The sequence below is a fragment of the Petaurus breviceps genome, unplaced genomic scaffold (genome assembly GCF_028583685.1).
Source record: "Petaurus breviceps papuanus isolate PSGF00001 unplaced genomic scaffold, PetGlider_PUasm1.0 187, whole genome shotgun sequence".
In the NCBI taxonomy this organism is placed as follows: domain Eukaryota; kingdom Metazoa; phylum Chordata; class Mammalia; order Diprotodontia; family Petauridae; genus Petaurus; species Petaurus breviceps.
The window spans coordinates 1,682,259-1,709,262 of NW_027185799.1; the positions used below are offsets into that span (position 1 = coordinate 1,682,259).

Below are 27,004 nucleotides of genomic sequence, written 5' to 3' on the forward strand. Positions count from 1 at the left end.
ATGTAGAGGTTATTGAATTTGTAAAAGCTAGTAGCTTGTCATGATCTGGCAATAATTTCATCAAATTTGTTGATGACACCAATCATTCAGATGATAGAACTGGAAACAACAAGATATTAAGCAGCTAGGACAATAAGCTAAATGTGATTAAATTTCTTAAGAATAAATGTAAATTCCTGCATTTTGGTTCAAAACATCAACTGCACAACTGCTATATAGATCTGACATGACTGTAAAATAGCTTATATGAAAATGGCCTGATGGATATAGAGAAATGTTGCACTTCCCCATGTCTGTGTCTTTGTTGACACTATTCTTTATCCCTCAAACATCTTTCCTTATCTTCTCTTGTGGAATTCCTACTCATTTTTTGGAGAGCAATTCAATGTCATGTCTTCCACAAAGCTTACCTTGATCCTCCCTGTAAATAAAGACCTTCCTCCCTCCAGATTTTAGAGAGCATTTTTATTTAACCCATTTGAAGTGATGCTGTGTTTTAAAGCCAATATGTATTTGTGTCTGATTCTCCCTTCTAGACTCCAAGCTTTATGAGAGTAAGGGTCATGTCATATAAATTGTATATCTTCCGCAGAAATTATCACAGTAATCAGCACACAGTAAATACTTAATAAACATTTGCTGAATGAACAAAAGACTAAATATGACTTATCTCTCCTACCATACATGGCTGCTTATGTTACTCCCCTAGTCATAAACTCCACTGACTCATTATTGCTTTTGGAATCAAATGTAAATTCCTCTCTTTGGTATTTAAAGTCCTTCATGACCCAGTTACAATATATAATATCTTTCTGGCTTTATTATACATTAGTCACCTTCCTGCAATCTATGGTCCAGTCAAACTGGCTTTCTCACTGTTTCTAACATAACACTTAACTTCCCATGTCTATGTTTTTCCGTTGGCTGTTTCCACACCCGAAATATACTCTTCCTCCACTCCACCACACTTGGGATCCTTTCCTTCCTTCTAGACAGCTCAAGCACCAGGCTCTACTTTAAGCCATTCCTGATTAATCCCCCAACTGCTAGACCCCTTCCCACCAAAAATTACTCTGTATTAAATAGATAGACAGACAGACAGATAGGGAAAGAGAGGGAGGGAGGGAGAGAGACAGAGAGAGAGAGAGACAAAGAGAGACAGAGACAGAGAGACAGAGACAGAGAGAATGCGTTTCTATGTATTTGTGTGAATGTATACATATACATAGTTGTATTTCTCTCCCCTGATAGAATATGTGTTCCTTTAGGGCAGGATTTTTGTCTTCATATCCCCAGCACTTAGCACAATGCCTGGAACATAGTAGGCATTTAATAAATACTTATTGATTGATTATCTTCTGCATGTCCTTCCCCATCTACTCAGCCCAGTCACTTCCTCCACCCAAAGTGGCCTCCAGTCCTTCCCTTCTGATACTGTCAATGCCACAACACAGTCTTTACCCACCTGTAAGCTCAATACCTTTGATAACCACTGTTCTTCAAACCTGATAACCAAAAAACAGATCCTACACAGGTGGGGCTGCTACGGTGCTAACAGACCCTTTGTTAGCAGCACTGTTAGTATTGGGTACATTTTGCATGTACCGTAACTTCAGTATTACAAGTACCTCGAATATAATGAAGTTTCTGAATCTATTAAAAAATCATTCATCCATACCTCTCCCTCCAAAACATCATCAGAAATGTGAAAGGAATGATATGGATGAGCTTCTACAAAGGGTTTTAAGTTCCTCCATAGAAAAATATTTTGGTATCAAGGCAAAGCCCATATTGGGAAAAAGGAAAACCGTTTGTGCAGTGATGTCACTTGGACATCTTGCCAAGTCCAACAGTGTCACTAACTGTCCTGTCAGTCTTTTAGACATCCTGAGAAGTAGCTTCAGAAGCTCGGGGCCATGTCCAAAGTGTCTGGACTCCTCTTCCCGGAGAACATAGACCTGCATTAGTGTTACTTAACAGATGTCACAAGGCAGGCACAAACACACGCACGCAGGCACACCCATGCCCGAGCACAGGCACAATCAGGCACATGCATTCTGATCATGCTGGGTGATGGAGGGAGCCTGCCCTGTGGGGTGAAAGCAACGAAGAAACGAGGGAACGGCAACTAACGTGTGTGTGATCATGCTCTATTTTCAGCTCGTCATCATGGCTGGGACCGTTCTACTCGCCTACTACTTCGAGTGTACTGACACTTTCCAGGTACATATCCAAGGCTTCTTCTGCCAGGACGGAGACTTGATGAAGCCTTACCCCGGGACAGAAGAAGAAAGCTTCATCTCGCCTCTCGTGCTATACTGCGTATTGGCTGCAACTCCCACTGCTATTGTAAGTACAAAAATAAATTTAATCCTTCACTGGGGATGCTGAAGATCCCGTCTGCCTTTTATTGCCTTCTCCTCTTCTTTGTCCTCCGTAGCTTGCAGCGGCAGCACTGTCTCCAATGCTGCTTTCAAGCCATAAGATAAGATCCAAGGGGTAGTCCCTTCAATAAAATTCTGAGTTAATCATGCAGGTTACAAGGACTGATTGTTTTGGAATGAAACATGACAGCATCTCTCATGTCCTGATCTAATCCCCTGTCCCTCTGCTATTCTCTGAGGAATCAAATTGAAACAAGACCAAGTTTAAACATCAGAAAGCCAACAGGCACAATTCGTGTACCTGTATTCCAAAGTGAAAGCAGAGCTATTTTTTAATGACTTCCACTTTGTATGTTTTTAACAGATGTCCCAGATCTAAATGCTGTTGCTGATATTTCTATAACCAAATGAGAATCAGATTTGTAAAAGCACTTAGCACTGTGCCTGGCATATGTAGGTCCTTAAGAAACATTTGTTCCCTTCCCATGATCTTCATAGGATTAGGACTGAAATTGAAAAGGAAGGGAGAGAGGTCCTCAAAATTCTCTCTATTACCATCCTGAAAGGACTACAGGGGAACTCAGGGGAGGGAAAAGTTGTTTCTCCCAGAGTTCTTTTGTATTTTTCCCTTTGTAGTTCTCTGTCTTTTTCTGGGATTCCTTTAAATCACATCCAATTAAGTTTCATCTTTACCTTCATTTGCTTTATTCTCTTGCAAAGCAATGCACTTCTCCCAGATGATCCTCTAGGGAAACGTTGCATTCAGTGTAAGAAGCCAAAGCATCTGGGCTGCTTGTTGAAATGATTTAGTGTAAAAATGACGACTGGCTTGGTATTATTATGTTTTAAAGCCAATACTCAATTAAATATAACACCTGGTCAGATAAGATGCAATCACTTTTCTTTGTGTGCTTGATACATTCCCCCTGCATCATCACTTCTCATAATGGTGGTCTTCATTCAAGAACCTCAAAGGGCTCTATAAATCTTAGCTGGTGTATTCTTACTTGGCTCTTCCTCAGGAAGCTTTCCTGGATCCCCAAAATCATTAGCACTTATTTTCACCTCAAATTACCTAGCTTTCTACTTATTTCTGTTCATGGCATGCACCCCTTTTGCACACAACCCAACCTGTCCCAACATCACCACCTGAGGAGCCTAAGCAGCTTATTAAAGATTACATAACTAATAAGTGGCGAAGACAGGATTTGAACCCTTGCTTTTTTATTTGAAGACCAGAGTTCTTTCTGCCAGGCTGAAATATGCTGATTTCACAGCCATTTGTCTAGTTTGGTTTGTTATGCATTCATACCTTGGGGTTTGTTGGGGTTAGCTGTGGAATAGTATTCTGAGAAGAAATTATACAAGGTGTCCCAAAAGTAAGCTGCACTAAGAATTTTAGAACAGCCTCTATAAAATGTAACTAGGGCAGAAGCCTTTTTGATTTTAGGGCTTGGGGCAGAGAAGAGCTGGGAGTGAAAGGCAGCCCAGTAAGAGGAAATGGTGATGAACTTGAAGTGTTGTTGTCACTGATGTCAAGTGACAAAAATAAAGCACCCAACTCAAGCCGAATATTAAAGCAATTGTGTTCTATAGACTGATCAACTCTAATGTGGCATTAGAATATTATCTACTTTTTATCTACTATTATCTCTTAAAATTTCCATTTTCTTTTCTTTAACAAGTATTCCTATAGCACCTGAATGTGCCAGGCCTTATACTAAACACATTACAAATATCTTATTTTATCCTCACAACAGTATTTGAAGGTAGGTGCCATTATTATCACCATTTTACAGATGAGGAAACTGAGGCAGGCAGAAGTTAAGTGACTTGCCCAGGATCACACAGCTAGTAAGTGTTTGAGACCAGATTTAAACTCAAGTTCATTTAACTCCTTCCAGACCCAGAGCCATATCCACTTCCACTACACCACCAAGCTATCTTTTTCTATTTGAAAAGTATTTTTGATCACACCACTTTCATAGGATATTTTTTCTGGATGGTGACTGTTAGAACGACTAGGTCAAAGACAAACTGTACTCACTTCAAACCTTCCTTTTCATCTTGGGGTTTGGGGCAGAGAGGGTCTAGGAGTGAAAGGTGGCCTCCCAGTGAGGGAAAACAGTACTGACCTTGGAGTCAGGGGTACATGGCTTTGAGAACCAGCCTTGCTGTCTATTACTCATATGATCTTGGGAAAATCATCTGTTTTTTTTATCTACATAATGTTCAAGATTGGGGTGAGGGACAGAGGGAATTAGATGATCTCTAAGCTCTCTTTCATCTGTGAAATTCTGTAATTCCAAATGCAGAGGAGGTTATTTTGGCTATGGAACTCCTAGGTGCCCAAACCTATTCTTTAGCCATTCTAAAGATATAAGTGGGCTTTTCTCAGCTGAACAAAGCTAGATCAAATTCTACCTGGATCCCTTTATTCCTTTTTCATGCAAAGTACTGTAGTCATGGGAGGTGTACCCTCCCCCTGGAAGGAGGCAAAGCACTGGTGCCTGTATCACACTCAATTCCTTGCCAACCTTAGGAACAAGGGAGAGAGCCAAAGATTGCCACCCACATGCCTTACATGGCAACATACAGATCTGTAAAAACAAAATAACAAGAACAGGTTTTTCTCTGTCTGAAAGGGTCCTACTGGAAATTTTATATTGAGTCAGAAATCAGATGACCTATTAAGGTCACTTCCAGTCCTCTAAGTGTATGATGACAATCTGTGTTCACATGACATTTCTTCTTGTGTTCTAAATTCCTTGCAAGTACATTGCTGAGAGAAAACTTGGTATAGAGGACAGGGTGCTAGACCTGGAGTCAGAAAGACCTAGGTTCAAATCTTCCTTCTTATCCTTCTTAGCTCTGTCATTTACCATCTCTGAGCATCCATTTTCTCATCTATAAAAATGGGAATAAGAATATTCACAGTACCAGTATCCTAGAACTGTTGCAAAACTCAAATGTAAGAATAAACACAAAACATTTTTGCCAACTTTGGAGAGCCCTAGGCCAGCTGTTATCTTTATTTCTACTCTCCTTCCAATAATTTAATTATGCCATGGTCATGGTCTTTCTTCTCTCTAATGGTACAGCTTACAACTTTTCTAAACCTTCTCATCTGTACTTATCTGCATTCTCCCATAAATACTTCATAGAATAACTACCCAACAGCCTGGAGAACATCCTCTAGGATTTTTAGCCTTATGTGGCTACCTATACATCCCTCAGGCTCTCTCACTCACAGGACTTGGCCAGCCCACTTCCTTTCTTGGTAATATAGTCTTGGGATTATATCTTTTCTTAACTACTTTTTTGCATATAAGTCATCATTAGTCATATCTGTCCTTCCAATATCCACAGTTAAGGTTTTTACCTGGATCTCCTTGATTACATTAAAAGATACACAATGTCCAGACTTAGGGAGATGACGCTCCTACAGCACCTGACCTGGTCAGGACACAGTTGGCATGTTATATTCAGTTCTGGGCACTATATTTTAAGACAGACATAGACAAACTAGTAGACAGCCAAAGGAGGGCAGCCAAGATGGCAAGAGGACTGGCGACCTTTCCACAAAGGTTCAATTAAAGCAAATAAGGGTGTTTATCTGGAGAATTAAATAGGGATTATAAGATCAAATATTTGGAGCTAAAAGGAAAATTAGAGGCCATTGAGTCCATTTCCCCCCACTATTTTACAGATGAGGAAACTGAGGCACAGAGAGTTTAAGCTTTTTGCCCAGGGTCACACAGCCAGTAAGAATCTGAGGCAAGATTGGAACCCAGGTCTTCCCAACTCCAAGTCCAGTGTTCTGTTTGCTATGCTGTGTCTACAAGCATTTGAAAGGCTATCAGAGGAAATGGGGATTAAACTTGCTCTGCTTTGTCCTAGAGAAGAGATGTGAGACCAGTGGGTAGAAAGTCTTAGTTACAGGGGAGAAGAGAAAAAAAAATACTTTCTAACACTTAATAAGTAACACAGAAGTGGAATCTTCACTTAAGAAATTAATGGTTTCCCACTCCCTTACCTTGTCTCTACTGGAAGTCTTCAAGCAGAAATTGGATGAAAACTGTCAGCTATATTTGTCAAGAATAATCTTGAATCTCGTGTTCCCTGATGCCTCAAAAGTCCCTTTGAACTCTGATTCTGATTTTAGTAGCTTCTGTCTTTTTTATTCTCTAAAGAAACGTCCAACAGATTTATCAAACATTAGCTGGTCCTTTACATCCTCTACTAGTTAGTTCACAACAAATTAAAGATTTCAGAATAACAATATGTCAGCTAAAGAAAGTAGCTGTCCATGCAGGGCACATAGCCGTGTGAGTGTCACTCCAATGACCTCTACAATCATGGCAGCTCTCCCAGGTTTCTTATGAATCACATAAGTCCTTTACTAGGCATTCATGGTGTTCTCCCTTAGATACACTTATGCCTCCCTCCCTTGTATTGCTTTTATTCACATTCTCTATTTGATCTATTTGTTTCCACTCTTCCAGAGCATATAAGTCCTCATACATGTAGTCCTACTATGCAAGATGGTAGCTTCACACACACACACACACACACACACACACACACACACACACACACACACACGATGTTGTAGAGAGTTGCCAAGGAAGAATCAAACTTCTCGGCATTAATTACTTTAGCACTAGTGGAGAAAAAAATTATTTGTAAATGATCAGGGTACATTTAATACTGCATTCTTTAAACTAGTTATAATTTGGATAGATATAGAGTTATTTCAAGTTTATTATTTTGCTTTGGAAAGATGCCTGGAGTCATGTGACACATTTAGAATATACATTGCATTGGGCTTGGTGATCTCAGAGGTCCTTTCATGTTTATAATATACAGCATGATCCCTCTCCAGAGAAAGAACTGATGAAGTCTGAATGTAAATTAAAGAATACTTTTTTAACTTTCCTTATTTGGGGAAAGGCACTCTGTGTTTTCTTTTGTAACATAACTAATATGGAAATATGTTTTGCATAACTACACATGTATAACCCTTTATCAGATTGGTTGCCTTTGAAATGAGGGGAGAGAAGAGGGAGAAAAGAATTTGTAACTCAAAATTTTTAAAAGCAAATGTTACAAAACTTACATGTAATTGGAAAAATAATACTTAAAGGAGGAAAAGAAATTATATACAGCATGACTTCCAAAGAGACTATAGGGCATAGGTGAAAAAGTGTAAAGGCTAGAGTAAAAAGACTTGGGTTCAAACTCAAACTTGGGTTCAAAATATCAGAAATTCACTAGCTGTATGAACTTGGGTAAGTCACTTTTAATACTGAGAGACTCACTTTCCTCCTTTGTAAAGTGGAAATAATAATGTTTCTACTCCTTACTTCACTTGATTTTCATGAGAAAAGCACTTTGCAAGTCTTGCTATGATACATGTAGGATGTGGAAAAGCAAGAGTCTAGAGAGAAGACCTGGTTTCACATCCCACTTCTGATGCCTGCTACCTGTGCGACCTCTGGCAAATCATTTAACTTCTCTGGGTCTCAGTTTCCTCATCTGTAAAATGAGTGGGTTGGACTAGATGGTCTCTGAGTTTCCTTCTGCCTCTTTATGTAATGCAGGAGTTATTAATAACTTGTCCTCACTCCTCATTTTTTGTAGACATTTCTCCAAAGAATTTCTGCCTCTGTCTGAGCTAAGTTCAGAATCTTGATGTTTTTGAAGGATTTCAGTAGATTTTTAATGGTTCCCTTCAGTGTTTTGTTTTCCAAACTATGATTTCCTCTTTTTCATAGGAAAGAGTCATGTCAACCAACCATTCTTTCCAAGAATGCCTTTATTTAAAGCTTATAGGCCAAGTACCCCAGAATGGAAGGCACCAGAGGCCTCCTCAGGGAGCAGGACACTACAAGTCAAAAATTTTGTCATGTGGAAGGGGGATTTGATTTGTTTTTGTCTTGGCCACAACCAATTGGGGGTAGGGAAGCAGGACAAATAGAGAAGGTGAGTTTTGCTCAATAAAGGGAAGTTTTCTAATAATTGAAGGTAGCCAACAGTAGATTGGGCTGCCTCAGGAAGTTTATTCTCTATCACTGGAGGTCTTCAGGAAGAAGTTAGATAGTCATTGGTCAGGACAGTCATCGAAAGGATTCATATTAGGCTAGAGGTTTGTCTGGAAGGCCTCTGAGGCCCCTTCCTCCACTAAGGTTCTCTCATCCTGACTCATATCTACTCTTGATCTGACTCTCTAAGCAAGTCATCTTAGTTCTTCGGTGGCTGGCTTTCCTAGGGAAAATTTATACTCCAAAGGGGTGTTTTAAAGAACAGTTAATACGTAATAAATAAGAATATCAGTAACAATGATTACTTGTGTTTACATCGTTCCCTTCTCCAAGGAGATAATATAATTTTATTGACACTATCTAATTTCTTTTCACAGCAACCTGGTGGGATAGGCAGAAAGTGTACCAGTGCTCAAAGAATCAGAATTTTCTCTCTAGGAGGAAGCTTAAACATCTTCTAATACCCATCATCCTCATTTTACAAGTGAGAAAATCAAGGCCCAGAGAAGTTCCTTGGCTTGCTCAAGGTCACATATATAATATAATAATTGGCAGAGCTGGAACTTGAAACCAGGGCTCCTGACTCCCATGTTTATTTCACTATTTATTATTGTTGTTGTTGCTGTTTATCAGTTGTGTCTGACTCTTTGTGACCCTATTTGGGATTTTCTTGGAAGGGATACAGGAGTGGTTTGCCATTTTCTTCTCCAGATCATTTTAAAATGAGGAAACTGAGGCAAACAGGGTTAAGTGACTTGCCCAGGATCACACAGCTATTAAGTGTCTGAAGCCAAATTTGAACTTAGGTCTTCCTGACTCCAGGTCTGATATTCTATCTACTGCACCACCTAGCTGCTCATTTATTTCATTATACCATGATAAAAAGACATAGAAACATATCATGTGGTCACACTTCCATTGTGACCTGGATCAGTGGACAAAATTACATATGTATAGAAAAGTCTTGGACTTGGGGGATGAAGGGCAAAGGGAGATGTTCCCTGACTTTGGGGGACAAATACACAAATAACTAAAGTATAAAACAGAACAAACTAAGTGAAGATAGGAAAGTCCTTGATTAAGTCTGAAGTTCTGGGACCACTTCTGCCACTAAACAGCTATGTGACTTTGAGACTTGGGGCTCAGTTATCTAATCTTTACAACAAAGGTTAGAAGAGTGATGTAGCAGAAAGAGAGCCAGGCTTGGAGTCAGGATATCCTGATTTCAAATCTGGCCTCAGACCCTGCTATGTGAATCCTGTATATCACTTAATCTCTCAGGAAATTGCAGTGGGCAGGGAAGCTTCCTTACTAAGGACCCCCTATGCCAGTAAAAACCCACTCCCAGTACCCATCCCAAAAGATAAGGCAGTGAACTGGAATGACTCTTAAATTCCTCTATCAGTCCTTGCATTCAATGATTCTCTGGGAGCTTGAGGAATAATTTTCCAGGCTGATGGTTCTAGAATATCAAATTTCCCTTTTTTCCAAGTTGAGATGTTCTTCAACCATGACTTCAGAACTTGAGGAAACCAACCATGACTTCAACCATTGCCATTCAGAAACCGTTTTGGATTCATATTTCAGCTGTGTTGTCCAAACCTCACTGTCCCTTTCTTTCTGATCCTTCCCTACTCTTTCTCATGTGGCCTCCAGAATAGAAATGGATTGAATTAGATTTAATTGAATTAGATTAAAATTAAATTAGATTAAATTAAATTAGGGACAGATAGGTGGTGCATGGATAAAGTGCTGAGCCTGGAGTCAGGAAGACCTGAGTTCAAATCCGGTCTCAGACACTTACTGGCTGTGTGACCCCAAGCAAGTCACTTAACCCTGTTTGCTTCAGTTTCCTCAACTGGAAAATGAGCTGGAGAAGGAAATGGCAAGCCACTCGAGTATGCTTGCCAAGAAAACCCCAAATGGGGTCACGAAGAGTCAGACATGACTGAACAACAATAACAAAGGAATTAAATTAGACTGACAATTCAATAATATTCTCAAGACAATAACCCAACATATAATTTAATTCAATAATAGGCTCACAGAATCACAAAATTACAGCATCTCAAGTTGGAGGAGACTTCAGCAGACGAAGTCCCATCTACATGTGAAGAATCCTCCCTAGAATACAACCCAAAAAGTGGGCATCCAATCAGTGCTCAAAGACCTCTAATGAGGAGGCGCGCTCTCTCTCTCTCTCTCTCCTTCCCTCCCTCCTGAGATGACCCATTCCTCTTAGGGACAGCTGTGATTGTAGGGAAATTCATCAAGACTCAATTTGCTACTCCCACTCATCGCTTCTAGTTCTATCCCTTGGAAACAAACAGATCAAGTTTAGTCCCTAAGAGAAGTGACACAGTAGACTGAGTGCTGGACTTGTTTTAAGGAAAACCTTGATTCAAATCTTGCTTCTAACACTGACTAGTTGTGTGACTGTGGAAAGGTCACATAACCTCTTTGAGCCTCTATCACCTTACTTTATTTGTATAATCAGGGTAATAATAATTGTGTGATTTTCCTCATAGGTCTGACGTGAGGCTTATATGGGATACTAAAGTCAAATTGGTCTGATGTCAACTATAACAATAATTACTATTATTACTGCCACTCCTCTCACTACTAATACTATCATCACCACCACCACCACTATTACCACTACTCCTGCTGCTGCTGCTTCTAGTACTACAACTAACACTGCCACTGCCACTGCCACTACTACTACTACTACTACTAAGCATTTATTAAGGCTCTCCTATGACTACTATTCTGGAAATATGCAAAGATCAACAAAATATGTCCCCTGCCTTCTCAGAGCCTTCAGTCAACAAGAAGACTGCAATAAATACAAATAGAACTATATTATAAATTGTATTATGATTAGTACATACAAAAAATATGAACAAAGGATGCCAGATCTAAGGAAAAAGGGACAATTTCAATTAGGAGGAGGTATAAGTGTTTAATGCTGTATTTGAAGGCAGATATGAGTGGGGTGAAAGACGGATGGCAAGTATTCCCGGTATAGGCATGGCATGAGCAAAACCACAGAAATGGGAAAGAAAAGGAGGAAATTTTCTTCTTTATATTCTCAATTACTACTAAATGCAGTTCAACTACTAAAAAACAATTACTCCCTACACTGGTGCATATGTGCCTGATACCCCCATGAATGTCTGTGTCATCCAGGAGCATATGAAGAGATCCATAAAAGAAACACCTCCTTTAAGTGTCTGGATTTCATCTTAAACTTTGCTTTTTGCATTTCACCATCAGATATGATTACTGTCCAGTCACATCAAGGCCATGTGGAGCAAACAGGAAGAAGTGGTTGTACCCATCCATGCTCCTCTGCCTCTTTAATAAAAGCTTCAGGTTTATTCCTGGTGTAGGTTCTCAAGCCTATCTCCAGAATTATTTGACTAGAAGTCTTTGAACTATAGGACAAGGGCAGTTGCAGTATATATCCTAATTAACCCTTAAGACTGAACTAACAGGCTGCCTTAGGGTTCCTGGGCAGGCTGCCTACACTTGTCCCTGGAGTCAGAGGCAGAGAGTAATGAATCAATTTGGGGAGGATTTATTTTCCTGAGAAACTGTTACCCTTATTTTATCATAGTACCAGCATCACATGGCATGAGAAACTGGCTATTAAACTTGTTTATTGGTGTTCCTAATAAAAAGCAGAGACAAGATGATGTAGAGGACAACAGGACTTTTGACTCCCAATGGTAAAGAATAAAAATCACTATCAGCTAACTTGCATGAATGTATATGCACACACCTAAGTCCAGAATTTCCTAAACAAAGCAAGGAAACACATGCTGATAAGAAAGGGTCAGACTGAGGGAATTGTGGGAATCTTTACCCCAGGGCTCTGCCACATTGAAGCTGACACAGAATGGTGACAGGCTGAAAGGTCAGTGCTGAACATACAGCAAGCGCTCAATGAAGCTTGAGAACTAATTAGCAATGGAACAGTGAAGTGACCAATGTATTTAGAAGCAGAGCACCTGTGTTCAAATCCTACCACAGTCATTCTTTATTTATGTGATCTTGGGCAGTTAATTAATTTAACTCCTATGGACCCCAGTTTCTTCATTGTTAAAAAGAAGCAGGTGTCCAGGTGATTTCTAAATTCTTCTACTTCTAAATCTATAAATGTAAAATGTCAGAAGAATGGAGAAGTCTACTGACACTCACTACGACCCTACTTTGTCCAGATTTTGTATGACAACCTACCTACATAGTGAAAGTTCTTTGTTCTGGGGAGGCTAGGTGGCACAGTGAATAGAGCACCCGCCCTGGAGTCAGAAGGACCCAAGTTCAAATCTGGCCTCAGACACTCAACATAAAACTAGCCATATGACCTTGGGCAAGTCACTTGACCCCAATTGCCATCCCCTCCCCCCTCCAAAAAAAGAGAGTTCTTTGTTCTCATCTTCCACCCTCCACACCTTTTCTCATTTGTGCTTTCAGTCTGCCAAAAGCTATTACGTTTCTTATTATGATTAATGGTGTTCCCATAATCTGCTCTGAGTTGTCTACAAATTTCACGCATTTCTTAGAAAGACATATTAGTATCATTAGTGTTTGTAGTGAAAATAACCTGAGAAAACTCGTTTCCTGCTCTTACACCAATTAGTTCTCCTTCTTTAAAGCTCCTTCTTAAAAATGTAAGAGTTACCCTATAATGGTACAAGTTTATTCCCTGCTTTAAGGATTCCTCCTAGCCTGGTGTCTAAACTATGCTGGGAAGAGGTATGGTCTAATAGAAATGAGTTTGAACTTGGATTCAGAACTTGGTTCAAGTCCCAGCTTAGACACTAGCTGTGTGACCTTGAGCAAATTACTACATCTCTCCATTCCTTGGTTTCTTATCTGGAAATTAGGGCTAATGATATTTATACTACCTATTTTAAAGGATTCATAAGATAGGAGAGCTAATGCTGAAAGGAATGGTCATCTAGTCACTCCAGGTCACACAGATAAATAGTAAGAATCAGAGCAAGAATTTAAAGCCAGGTCTTCCAAATCTAGCACTGTCCTCTGGAAAACAATAGAAAAATAAACTATTAGTTTATTATTCATTTTAATGAGAGTACTTGAGATGTAGCATATAAGACAGGACTCCTGAAGGACTGGCCTTGGCGACATGAAGGCATGGTTGCCCATACTGCATCTGATAATATGAGCTGTCTGACTGTGGACAACTTATGGACTTAACATCTCAGTGCCCATTAATAACTGTATGTTATAAAAGTGTTGCTGGTCTGCATCACTAGGAAGTTTCCACATCAAGAGTCACTTACAAAGATGAAATCACATGCCCAGATAAAATAGAAGGCATAAAAAAGAAAAGCTTTATAATAATCTACCTCCTTGAAGTGACTGTGTTGGTTTCTGGAACAAGGAAAGTCCTAATGGTCAAATTACTTGATTGAAGTATGTTAACAACACCACTCAAGGCTATGGTTTCCAGGATCTTGAACATGTGACAAATAGAGCATTGTGGTGGGTTGAATATCAATCAAACCTCAGATGAAAGAGAAGAGTGTATAATGAGGAATCGTAAGCACTTGGACTATCTGAGAAATTTCTATCAGAGCAAACATGTTAGATCTATAAATTGAGACTGTAATTATTAATATTAAATATAAAGATTATCCCTTTAAAGATAATCGAAGCAGATTCCAAATGAGACTCTCCTATAGGGTCACACTAGACTTTTTTGACACAAGGTCATGCAGTCTGCCAACCCAAGACACCAACCCCACAGTTGAAAAGCAGAGGAGGGGGAACAGCAGAGATGTAGCTGAGTGACAGACCTGAGGAGGAGAGGGAAAGACATGGCCAGAAGTAGAGAGACAGAGACAGAAAAGAAAGACATAGGAAGACAAAGAGAAAGCAAAACAGAGAAAGCAGAGAGACAGACAGAGAAATACCAACCATTCCTAGATTGAGGTCCTGCGCTATAAGCCCATCAATGCCATCTTTTCTAAAACTTATTGGGGTGGGGGAGGGGAGAAGCAAAGGAAATGGGGAGGTGAATTATTGCTCTCCTTTTTCCAGATACCTAGAAAGTAAATATGTAGATCGATAGATAACGCTGAAATTAAGCACCTCCTAACAAATATGCATTATTGATTATTGTTGATATTAAAAGCACAAGCATTGTATTAATTAATGAATTTCTCTCAAATGTTTGCTTTCTTGGTACTATAACCATTAAGCCCCACCTACCCTCTATCACCACCACACCCCAAAATGGCAAAATCACAGTATAAAGAAAGCCCTTTACTGTACAATAGAAATTTATTAGAAATAGCTACAGGGCAGTTGGAAAAAAAAGTGCTTTATAAACCTGAAAGAGTTCTAGAAATCTGAGCTATTATTATATAACTGCTAATGTTATATTGAGCCAAACAGATTTCAGATGCCTGACTAGAAAGAGAAGGTGATCGTATATGTGATATGATTTTGAGGTCAATAAGAAGGCTCTGATTTTCCATTACCACCAGTAAAATCCCCCTTGCTTTCCCACCTCCTGTCTAAAATTCCCCTGTCCAAAATCCATTTCATTATTTTAAACATATGATCCCTATTTAATTACAGATCCCCCTGGGAAATGTAACATTTTAAAATATTATCAATCATTTTTCATTACAGCTGAATCGAGTGGTAGGAACAGAAATGCCCTCCCTGGAAGTTCTGGGTTAAACACATAATAATTGTGCAAACCTGGGCAATCTCTTAGCCCCTCAATAATCCCAGCTAACTCTCATAGTCTGTATTGAAGGACAGTCACTGATTTGCATTGGTGGTGAAAAGTTGAACAAAATAAATCTTTCATTTATACACAAGTGTGAATTAAAGATCTTAGCAGGTTTGGCTTGGAAGGAGGGGGGACAGAATATGAGTATTCCCGGAGTAGAAGTGATTCCCATAGGGAGGCCATACCCAAGGACCAGTTTACCTATTTTGAATCCCTAATAATTTTAATATTAAGCTGATTCATCCTTCTATTCAACAAATATTTCATTCAATACATCTCTATGACCTACCACAACTTACTAAATAGTGAGTGCTCTACTGGGCACTATGGGAATAAAAGTTTAGAAAAGACATAGCACCTATAAGGGTAGTCTATCAGTGAGATAAGATACCAGTGTAGAGAACCAGGTAGCCAACAGCAGTTTGGAGCTAGCATATGAAGAGGCCCCTCTCTCTTTTCTTCCATTTCTAGTTCTACCCACAAAAACCTAGAGCAATGTTTTTAAATGTATAAAACAAAATGTATAGGATTACAAAGAAAACTAATTGTATTGAAAGTTAAATTAAAAAATAAAATTAAAAAACAAGGAAGACACTTTTCTCCACAACAGGATGGAGAAGTGATACATGAAATATCATGCTATAGTGAAAACTGTCTTGGCTTCAAAGGCAAGACCCTAGATCTGAATCCCAACTCAGACAGTTAGTACCTGTGTGACTTTGGACAAGTTATTTAAGGCAAAGCAACAAATATTTATTTAGTGCTTATTGCGTGCCAGACAGCAGCTGGGTGGTCCAGGCCAGAGTCAGGGAGATGAGTCTCCTTGAGTTCAAATCTGGCCTCAGACACTTATGAGCTATGTGACCCTGGGCAAGTCACTTAACCCTGTTGGCCTTAGCTTCCTCATCTGCAAAATGAGCTGGAGAAGGAAATGGAAAATCATTCCAGTATCTCTGCCAAGAAAACACCAAATGGGGTCATGAAGAGCTGGACATGATTGAAATAGCCAAACACAAATACGTGCCAGACACTATACTGAGTACTGAGAACACAAATGCAAGCCAAAAGAGAGACAATCCCTGCCCTCAAAGAGTTTACATTCTAATAAGGGAGGGAGCTAAAAAGTGGTGGGGAAGCGAGTGGAGCAGGGATGAGATGAATTTTCCCAAAGTGGGGGCATGGTTTTGAAGTCCAAAAAAGTTGAGAGCAAAGCTAGGAAGGGAATGAAGGTTAGCTAACCTGGGCCCTTCCACAAAGTGGAGACCACTGGAGATCTTCATCTCCAGCCTATCAGAAGAATATTCCAAATGAAGAAGGCTGCATGGATAGTTGAATGTTCCAAGAGAGAAGCTCCAGCTTAAGGTTTCATTTAACTTCCGTGGGCCTCGGCCACCTAATCTATAAACTGAGGGGCTTGGGCTACATAGCCTCTAAGGTCCCTTTCAGTTCTAAATTTGTGATGCTATATTTTTTTGTAGGCTTATAACCACAGGGATCTAAGCCTTTCTCATTTTCCTGGGTCCCTTTGGCTTATGTGAATGCCTTTGCCTGGAATTTGTTCCCCTTTTCTCTCCAAATTTTGCACATTTGCTGGGCTAGCCTATATTTTCCTGCTTCCTTAGGCTTGTCACCAAAATTGGGGAGACAAGAAGATAACCACAATCAGGGCATCAACCTCTCACTCTGTGGATCCCAGTAAATAGCAGTTAAAAATAGGAAGACATAGAATCACTGGATTAATGTTTCCTAATTTGACACTTATACCATGAAACAAGCTGTGTTGACATTAGAGAGAGGAAGAAATATGTGAGGTGAGATATCTTTTTGACAAAGCAGTGGTGTTCTGGGTAGTTTGGCTACCTGAGTGACTTGGCCTATGTGTCCCCATTTGCCTACCATGTATCTCTATGCCACTTCTATCCCATATCTCTGTGTGACCCGGGTCAAGTCATTCAGCTTCTCAGTGCTCTAAGCAACTCTCAAAATTGTAAGTTGCAGAGGTGCCAACCTGCATTGATAGAGGGTGGTTCCTTGTGTGGGAGTCCCCTATGCCAGTAAAATCACAGGTCCAGTTCCTGTGCATATGTTTAGCCACTCTAACCTGTATCTCTCTCTAACTTGTTGACTCTGGTGAAGACTTGTATGTTAGGTTCCACACCAAGTTGCCTGAAGCCTTAATCACAAAGAATACAAAAGGGCTGGAAAATAAAGACTGTTACAAGATCAGTGCCTTGGTTTTCCTGTATCAGAGGTTACAGTGCCCTAATATTTAGTGGTCAGGAGAACCTCAGAAACTACTTAAATTCTGTCTCTGAAATTAAATTACTGGCAGTTTTCAGTGTTAACCTCAGAAAATAAATTAAATGAACTTTTCTCCAAATGTTCCAGTAACAATTAGTTATAGCCTTTCATCTTTCCACATAAAATTTTTAGCCCTGACATCATGTCAGTAAATTATCATCTTCTCTGCGGAAGACTGGAGTGAAAAAGTTGTGAATGAAATAGGAATTTGTAATTAAGCAGAGGTTAACCACCTTTTCCTCAAAGAAACTGCTGACATTTGAATGTTCAGTATTTGACATTTTCATGAGTTTATACTTTTCAGTTTCATATTTGACTCTAAAAAAGTAATTCTTAATCAATGCACCAATTTTTTTTCTGTGTGCCCAGAAAGAAAAGGGACATGATGCCTTTTATTACATAACATAACAGATACGAGGAGGAAAGGAAGGGTGGTTCTTCTGGAACCTTCTCTTTCTTCCCACCTCTCCCATCTCTCTGCATTTTTCCATCCTTCAATGCAGTGAGTTGCTCCACAGGCAATTTTGATTCAAAGGCATGTTGGCTTTGTAATACAGAATTAAAAGCATTCTTATTTAGATGTTGCTTTTTAAAGTTCTGGTCAGAAACAAAAGAAAAGAGAATGCTTTTTTATTTACCCTGTCCTCTGAAAGCTCTGATAAATAATGTTTTCTGTATGAGTCCAAGACATTTCTGTAGGCATATTTATAATTACATTATTTGATTATATTTTTAAAACCTCTACCAAATCAGGAAATTGGACAAGTTAGCCATTGACCTCAGATTCCCTGAACTCAATTCAGACAGACACCTTTGCTGATCATGCTCACAGATCTAGAAACTAGAACATTTTCTTTAAGCAGCTGGAAAAGAAATATGTATATGAGAAGACAAAATACAATTTAAGTAGAGCTGAAATGTAGCTGGTAGGTCTGTCAAAGCTTCCCACCACCAGAAAGAGTTTTCCTTGGACACTTACTAGCTGTGTGATCTTGGGCAAATCATTTAACCTCTCTGGGCCTTTTTTCCAAAGCCATAAAATTAGGCAGTTGAACCAGATGGCTTCTATGATTCATTCCGGCTCTTAGTCTAGGTTGTTCAGACCTCACACATCTCATTAGGACTCATTTGCCAAATATTTTGGCACAGAGGAAAGGACAGCAGATTTGGAGTCAAACAACTTTAGGTTTGAATTGTGGATCTCCTAAGTACTGCTTGTGTGACCTTGGATAAGTCACTACCTCTCTGGTCCTCATCTGTAAAATGTGGGGCAGGGAGGGAGAAGGACTAGATGAACATTCAGGTCTCTCCCAACTTTAAATATATGATATATAATGTTTCTTTGTATGTGTGTGTATGTATATATATATATATATATATATGTCAAATATTAAGTCAAATCAACAAGCACTTATTCATTAAGCACCTACTGTGTGCCTGGCACTGTGCTAAGTTCTGTGGCTACAAAGAAAGGCAAAAACAGCCTCTGCTCTCAAGGAGCTCATAGTCTAATAGGGGAGACACATGCAAACAAGATACATTTGGGACAAATTGGAGATAGCCTCAGAAGGCAGGCACTGAGATTAAGAAGGACTGGGAAAGGTAATATGTATGTATATAGTTTATATTTTCTTCTGATACTATGATCCTAGGTAAATCACTTTAACCTCATATTCTTCAGGCAGCTCTCTTGTATTTAACTATAGGTATCCTGGGATGTGAACCCTCTAAGAATCAGTCAGAAGCATTTTTAACTTACTTTTGCTATTGTTTGCCTTCTAGTAGTTACATTTCCTTCCCAAATGCTTAAACAATAAGAATAGCATAAATAATTTATATGGTACCTACTATGTGCTCATTAGACAGCTAAGTGGCATAGTAGGTAGAGTGCCAGGCCTGGAATCAGGAAGATTCATCTTCCTGAGTTCAAATCTGGCCTCACACACTAGCTGTGTGACCATGGGCAAGTTCCTTAACCCTGTTTGCCTCAGTTTCCTCACCTGTAAGATGAAGTAGAGAGGGAAATGGCAAACCACTCCAGTATCTTTGCCAAGAAAATCACAAATGGGGTCATGAAGAGTCAGGCACCACTGAAACGTCTGAACAGCAACAATTATGGGCTAGGCACTGTGCTAAGTACTTTACAATTTTTGTATCATTTGATCCTCACAACAACCCTGGGAGGTGGGTACTATTATTTTCCCCATTTTACAGATGAAGAAATTGAAGCCAAAAAAAGATGTTAAAGGATGTGCCCATGGTTACAATCTAGTAAATATCTAAGGCTGAATTTGAACTTGAGTCTTCCTAACTCCAGGCCCAGTACTCTATTCACTGTGCCACCTAGCTATCCTGGTTTTTAAATTTACGATAATGGTCAGCATGGAAGCTCCCCCTCCTTGAAGAGTTCCCTATCTGGACTGAGTTTTGGAAGCCCCAGTGCCAACGGTTAACCTGCCCAGTTGCCTAAGTCAACCTGCTTAGAGAGTGTGCTGTGCCGGGAGCTAGAATTTGAACCCTACTCCGGACACTTAATTAGCTCTGTGATCCTACACAAGTCACTTAAACCTTTGTTCCTGAGTCAACTCCCTACTACTTGCTTGTTTAATCATAGCTTGGTTGATATCTGTTTTGGTAAAGGGAGCTTCCATATCCATACTAAAAATTCTCTACTCTAATACAAACATCATCTGTTTCTGCTTTCCTGTATCTGACATGTGTGTGTGCAAGCACACACACACGGAAGTACACATACAGTTTATGTGTATGCCTATAGCCACATATACATACCATATCATGCCTCCAAACAAAGCTTTCTCTTTGGCTCCCACTTTGAAATAAGATCCATAGCTTGTCTGGTACTTCCACTCTGGATCTAAAAGACCAAAATGCATATTGTTTAAAATTTGCCACCCCCTCCAGAATCAAAGCTACTTGTGTCAGGTGCAGATGTTGTAGTCTCACCATATTATAGGTCGGTGGTTTACACTTGCATCAATTTTATCGTGGTATATATATATATATTTGTGCTTTGCTAAGGCCAAGGGTTCATTGGGTCTCTGTGTACCACAATAATAAATAATAAAGTACTACATAGATGCAAGTCACCAGAAATTTCTTCAAGCTTTTTCTAAACTGACATTCTGATCATTTTGTATTACTTGCTTTGTTCCTAGAGATTTTCAACTTTATCACTTTGATTCCCCTGGTTAGTTTTTATAGAAATCATCATTCTCTGAGAAATAAACTATTCTCCCTAATCATTGAAGCCAATATCTAGGTAGGAAGTCCCCTCATCAGGTTTTCACAAAGGAATCTTGATTAGACTAGGGAGACATTTGGCTGCTGAGTACTGACCTTTTACAGACGCTGGTTTCCTCCCCGGGGGGGGCTCAATGGAAACTGGTAAATATGTTAATGTTAACACACTTTTCTCCTTCTGTGGATCCCTAAACAGGGTTCCCTTTATTTCTTTCAATGAACTTCATCCTGAAGAGCCAGTGTACAAGAACTAAATGCCCTTTTGTGAGCGGTTTGTACTTTCTTCCTCCTTTTTCCCTTTCCATGACTCACTCGTGTCCCCTGAATTTGCTTGTGTTCAGAAGCAGAGAAAAGTGTTGAGATAAAAAGCTAGCAATTTTAGTTTCTCACATTATACCCTAAAGGGCTGTAATAATGTTTCTGAGATTTACCAAGCTCTGACTTCAAGGATGTAATGAATATAGCTCCCCAGAGCTGGACCAGAATAAAAATGCCACGTAAAATTTAACACAACCTTCTAAACAGCATAATGAAACCAGTTAAACCAAGAAAAATTAGTACCATATCCATCTAGAACATTTTATATTTTTCCTTGATGGTCCCCAAATACTTTTAAAAACAATTAATCACACCAACACATTATAGGTCAGTGGTTTACACTAGCATCAAAACCAAATGAGTAAGGCTGTATATGAAATAGGGCATTGTCTATAGAATTCTGGACTTGTGATCAGAAAGACTTGGGTTCAGATTCTGCCTAAGAAACCTATGGCACCAAGAGCAGGTCTCAGATTCAGTTTCCTCAGATGTAAAATGAGGATACTAATAGAACCTTTATCCCAAGATAGCTGTAAGGATCTAAAGGGATAATAAAGGTAAAGCACCTTGTAAACATGAACTATTATTACAGATCTGATGAATAAGCAGCATGACAATAAGTTCAACTTTAGGCTAAAGTTTATTAATACCCATCAGAAGGTTGGATTAATTTATTCAAAAAGCACTAATGCTGACAGCAAAGTTAATAGCATTCTTGAAGCCACTTTGGCCACTAACTAAATCAGAAGCAAGGTTCAGGACTATTCCATAGAGTGTAATTGACTATTTGGTCACTGCAAGAGATTAAGAATGTTGAGCTGAACTGTACTTATCATCGGCCCGTTAGTCATGCCAACCACATGAATATTAGAGACAACACCTGCTGTTTTATTGAAAACATGCTGATGTCGCCTTAAAGAAATATTAGGATTTCAGAGGCCATCTAAACCAACCACCTCATTTATAGATGAGCAAATGATGGCACAGAGTGGTTAAGTGACTTACTCATGGTCGCAGAGGTGATAATTGTCGAAGTTAAGAATTAAAGCAAGTTTTTCCAGACTCCAAGTCCAACAGTCTATCCACATGAGTATGTGGGAGGGGGAGAGTAGAGATAGTCTATGCCTTTCTATAGATAGCAGGAAGGAAACTGGGAAGTGACTGGTGGCTCTAAAGCTCCTTATTTCTTCAATGAAGATAATATGCTGAAAGAAGATGACAGCACTCTTTTAGCTAGAAGGATCCAAATCAATAATACAAAGAGTAGAGATGGTTAATTGAAGAACCACTCAATGAAATTTTCAAGATCTTGACTTTCCTATTTATCTGAATGGAGTATAAAAACCCACTAGTTACTATCTGTCTTTTGTTTGACACTGTCAAACCCACCAGTCTCCTATAAGTTGTGAAAATAGATGAGAACAGATCTGGTGATAATGCCAATGCTGCTGAAGAACATTGCAAAATCAGGATAATGAAGAAATAAGTAACAAGTAGTAATCATAAAATACTAGTGGTACAGCCAATATTTATTATTCTATCACAAATATGATACTATACTATCTCTAAATACTGCAGTGCTGCCCCACCCCACCCCCTGATTTGGGTACTCCAGTTAGCTACTCCAGGTTGTTGGTATTTTGTGTGTCAGAATTCTCTCTAAATTATGGTTCAAGAACCCCTATTTTTATGCTTCACCTTTACTAATCTGAATAAGGCAAACAATTCACAACAAAAACATTTTAATTAAATGCAGCAAATAAAATGACTAAATACACTAACACAAACACACACACTCACCAGAAACTTTTCATGAATGCATAAATACTCAGCAAGAAAAGTGCAACTTTTAAAAAACTCACTTGTGGGCTATCCATATGTGAGAAATGTACACTTAGGGAACAGGTAGCCAGTATACACACATGGAGAGGCAACTCCCCAAGAGAAGTTGGGGAGTAACTCTTTGGGTTTGAAAACAGATTGTGTGGTATGTAAAGATATATAATAATAAATAGTTAGCCATGATTACCTAATATACTTTTGCTGTTCTTACTACTATAGTTAACATCAGGATAGTGCTTAAAGGTTTGCAAAGTGCTATATATATATATATATATATATATATGTATATATATATATTGAAATATCATTTGATCCTTACAACAGCCCTGTTAGGTGGTGTTACTTCCCCATTTTACACCTAAGAAAAGGTTCTTAGGTGTGACACTAACACTAACACTACAAAGATACCAATGTCTTCTACCCATACAATTGTATTGCTCTGTGCCAGACACTTTCTCCTCCAGGAGATGCTCTTCACCAAAGGGTGTATGTACCGATGTCTACCAGTCATGGTTTTCTACTCCCCACAGCCTCCATCAGGCACTGACCACCAATCTGGTTGTTCATAAAGTCAGCTATATTGATAACCACTTGTAAAGCCAGGATGTTATCATCATATGTCTTTTACCAAACTCTTTTAGTTGCCTACACCTACTGTTTTCTTTCAAAGGACAAATCAATTCATTTTACCACCCTGCTCTTTCCATTTCTCTCTGTCTTAGCCACAGTTCTTAGCTGAAATACCATCTTTAGAGTCACCTGAAATTCAATACTCGCTTCCTAGAACTGCTGGGATTAGTAACCATCTCCCCAGAGGTCAATAACTCTCCTAGGTCAGCGTTCACAGAGAGCGGCTACTAAATTCTATTTATTCTTCTCAACTAAAGTTCACAGAGACATAGTATCTCAGTGAGTGTCTATGAATCTTTTGCTTCTTCAGCTGTAGTACAGCAAAAGATGCAGAAGCTAAATCTGTTATCAAGCAGGTGTGTATTTGAACTCCTCTTAGAACTCTTAAACAGTAAACACTGCTTTTCTTCTTCCAAAGTACTTTTGAATCACCTTGTCCTCCACTGTTTTCCTTGCAGTTCAATTGTCATCTAACTTATGCAGAAACTCCTTTTAGTTTTTAAGTTTGCTCATACCCCTTGATTGAAGTAAATCTCCCTAGATCTCATCTTTCTCAAACAGAAAAGGTCTTGATAGATCCTAGAATAAGGAGACTGTGTATTTCTCACTCCATCAACCCCTCTGTTCTACAAAAATAGCAGAATTCTGAAATGCTCATGTCCATTATCTTACATATCACAATCTGATTCTCTCTCCTCTCTCTGTCTCTCTCTGTCTCTGTCTCTGTGTCTCTCTCTGTCTTTGTCTCTGTCTCTCTTTGTCTTTGTCTCTGTCTCTCTGTCTCTCTCTCTCTCTCCTTCTCCCGCTCCCTCTCTCCAATATATTTATAAGTCCAGTCACATTGTATATGGCATATCTTACAATGTTATAATTTGAATTGTTATTATTCTAAACATCTTCCCCATATAATCTTTATATTTCATGCACTAAGAGCAATCTACTAAAATGCTTTGTGATTTATATCACTTACTCTTCCCTACTGCCATTCATTTATTCAGCAAACCTTTGTGAAGGATCTATTGTATACCAGATGCTTTGCTAACCACTAGAGAAAATGCACAGCTCTAAAATACAATCCCTTTCCTCAAAATATGTTTACGATCTAACAGAGATAAAGTGTGTACACAGATAGCTGCAATACAGATTTTAAGTGCTTAACAATGTTGGTGATGACTTGATTTTAGAACATAATACAAAGAGAAAGGAAGGAGCCCTTCCATATAGAAAAAATAGGTAAGATTTCATGGAGGAAGCAACAGCTAAGCTTGATTTTGAAGGGCTCTGAAATGTCAACAGAAAAAATGGGGACAGAGAGGATAGTATTGCAGCCAGTTTGAGAAAAGGAAGGGATAGGAAATATTGATCAGGGGACAATGAGGAATCTAGTTGATTGGAACACAGAATGTATGTAATGGAGACTATGCAGAGCAGCTGAAAAGGTAAGTATTCTGTGAAATAGGAACACACAGGACTTCTCCGGACCTGGCCAAGCTGTTTCATGCCAGCTTAGATGGCAGCTTTCTGTGATTCACGTGTCTATGTCCCAGAAGTTACATGCTTCTCAGTGATGGCAGAGGTGTGCCACAAATTGGATCTTCAGTTGTTCTTGTCACTTAAGCAGTGCGGAGGGTCAATGGACTAACTAATTTGGGATTGCAGCAGTCACAGAGAGCAGATATGAAAAGAGAAAATGGGATTCGTTTTCCAGTTCATTCGTCTGCCAAATCCACTGTGCAGATTCAGCAATTTTTTTCACCCAAGGCTAATTCCATTTGCTATGAGTTATACTATGTCTGGCAGCGAAACAGCCAGACAGGGCAGAGTGTATGGGGCAGCCAGGGCCAGGCATATGGAAAAATCACACGTGCCCAACAGCTCACTGAGCTCTGTGATGGGTGTGGACTGTGTGTGCATGGCAGGAGCACAGATGGAGGGATCCAGTCCCTGCCAAAACCAATCAGAAATCTGGAACACTGAGCAAAGGCTGCACATGGTGTGAATTGGAAGCCAGGCAGCATGAGAGGCACACCCTCTCATCCCATTTAATGCCTTGCTTCAAGCAGAATCAAGCATTGCATAGAAACCGTTTGATTGCAGGATCTGGATACAAGACAGAACTCATCTTACTTTTCAAAGGCAATTTTTGTTCGGGGTCATGGACAGCAGCAGCATGGGGCAAGCCATGAGCTTTCCATGGCATGGACCAAGGTCCTTCATGTCATAGTACCATTCATCGGGGCCTGACACCAAAGCAGGGGTCAACAGACATGGCTTGTTGGGGGAAAAAAAGTTGATTTAGTATCCCGGAAGGGCCAAAAACAAAGGGCAGACCTTTGCATCTTAGAGGTGAACAATAGAGGTTTCCTCATAAGAGTTCCGGAAGGGCCACAAGCAAAGAAGGTGTCAATAAACCTCAGTAAAGCAATCAGCAATAAGGAAGCAAAGGGACACAAGGGGGGAGAAAAAATGAACAGTTTAGGGTCAAAGTAAGTGTCAGCAAAACCAGAAACAGAACAGATCCAAGGAAGGGGCCAAACAGTGCAAGAGACTGGCGTGTGTATGTGTGTGTGTCTGTGTGTGTATAAGCATATACAGGTGTGCACATGTGCTTCCATGTTCTGTGAATAGGAAACATTTGTGGGTATTTTTAATTGGGGCACAGGCTTTCTAAATCCACATAATCTTCATGGATTTCTGCTGTGATACTTCTGCTCCCCTCCACATTCTCCTGAACGGGGAGGCAGGTGTGTCAGACGATGACTAGCATTAAAATACAGGGGGAAAGTCACTCCTTAGGAGTGGGAAGCCTGAACTGTTTTAAGAGAGAATTGTTTGTCATATGACCATAGAAACTAAAAACTATAAAAACTAGACACACTTATGTGCCAGCTGCTGGGTGTATGTCTATGTTTAAATGCTGAGTACATCCATATGATTGTGGGAAACAGTTATATTTCACATACACATCTGCCATGTGAGTGGTTTTACAATGAAGGTGGTGTGGTGCAAAAGAAAGGGCCCTAGATTTGAACCTGGGTTCAAATTCCAGCTCCACAACTCACTAGCTGTGTATCCCTGGGCAACTTATCTCCCCCCTCTGAGCCTCAATTTCCCCATCTACAAAATAAAGGAGTTAAATAACTCCTGTCTCTCTTTCTCTTGCTCTCACTCTCACTGTCTCCCTCTCTCCTTTCCCTCCTCCCCAAATATATTGTGTGCATACATATATACAGTTATTGAATTTAAAAGAAGGAACAGATCATCTAGTGTCACAATTTGCAACTTTCAGAGTAGGGGTTCTTAACCACTTTTTGTATAGTGGTCCCCTTTGGCAGTCTCGGGAAACCTATGGATTCTTTAGAATATATTTGTTTATATATGTAGATAGATAGATAGATAGATAGATAGATAGATAGATAGATAGATAGATAGATAGATAGATAGATAGA

General features: G+C 39.5%; 1 protein-coding gene across 1 annotated transcript in view; it reads left to right on the plus strand.

Moving 5' to 3' along the window:
• Positions 1-27,004, plus strand: part of PLPPR1 (phospholipid phosphatase related 1) — a 354,157-nt gene that overhangs the window by 266,295 nt on the left and 60,858 nt on the right. The window contains exon 3 of the mRNA XM_069090558.1: positions 2,161-2,349. Within this exon, the coding sequence (XP_068946659.1) occupies positions 2,161-2,349 (189 nt within the window). The remainder of the gene's footprint in view (positions 1-2,160; positions 2,350-27,004) is intronic.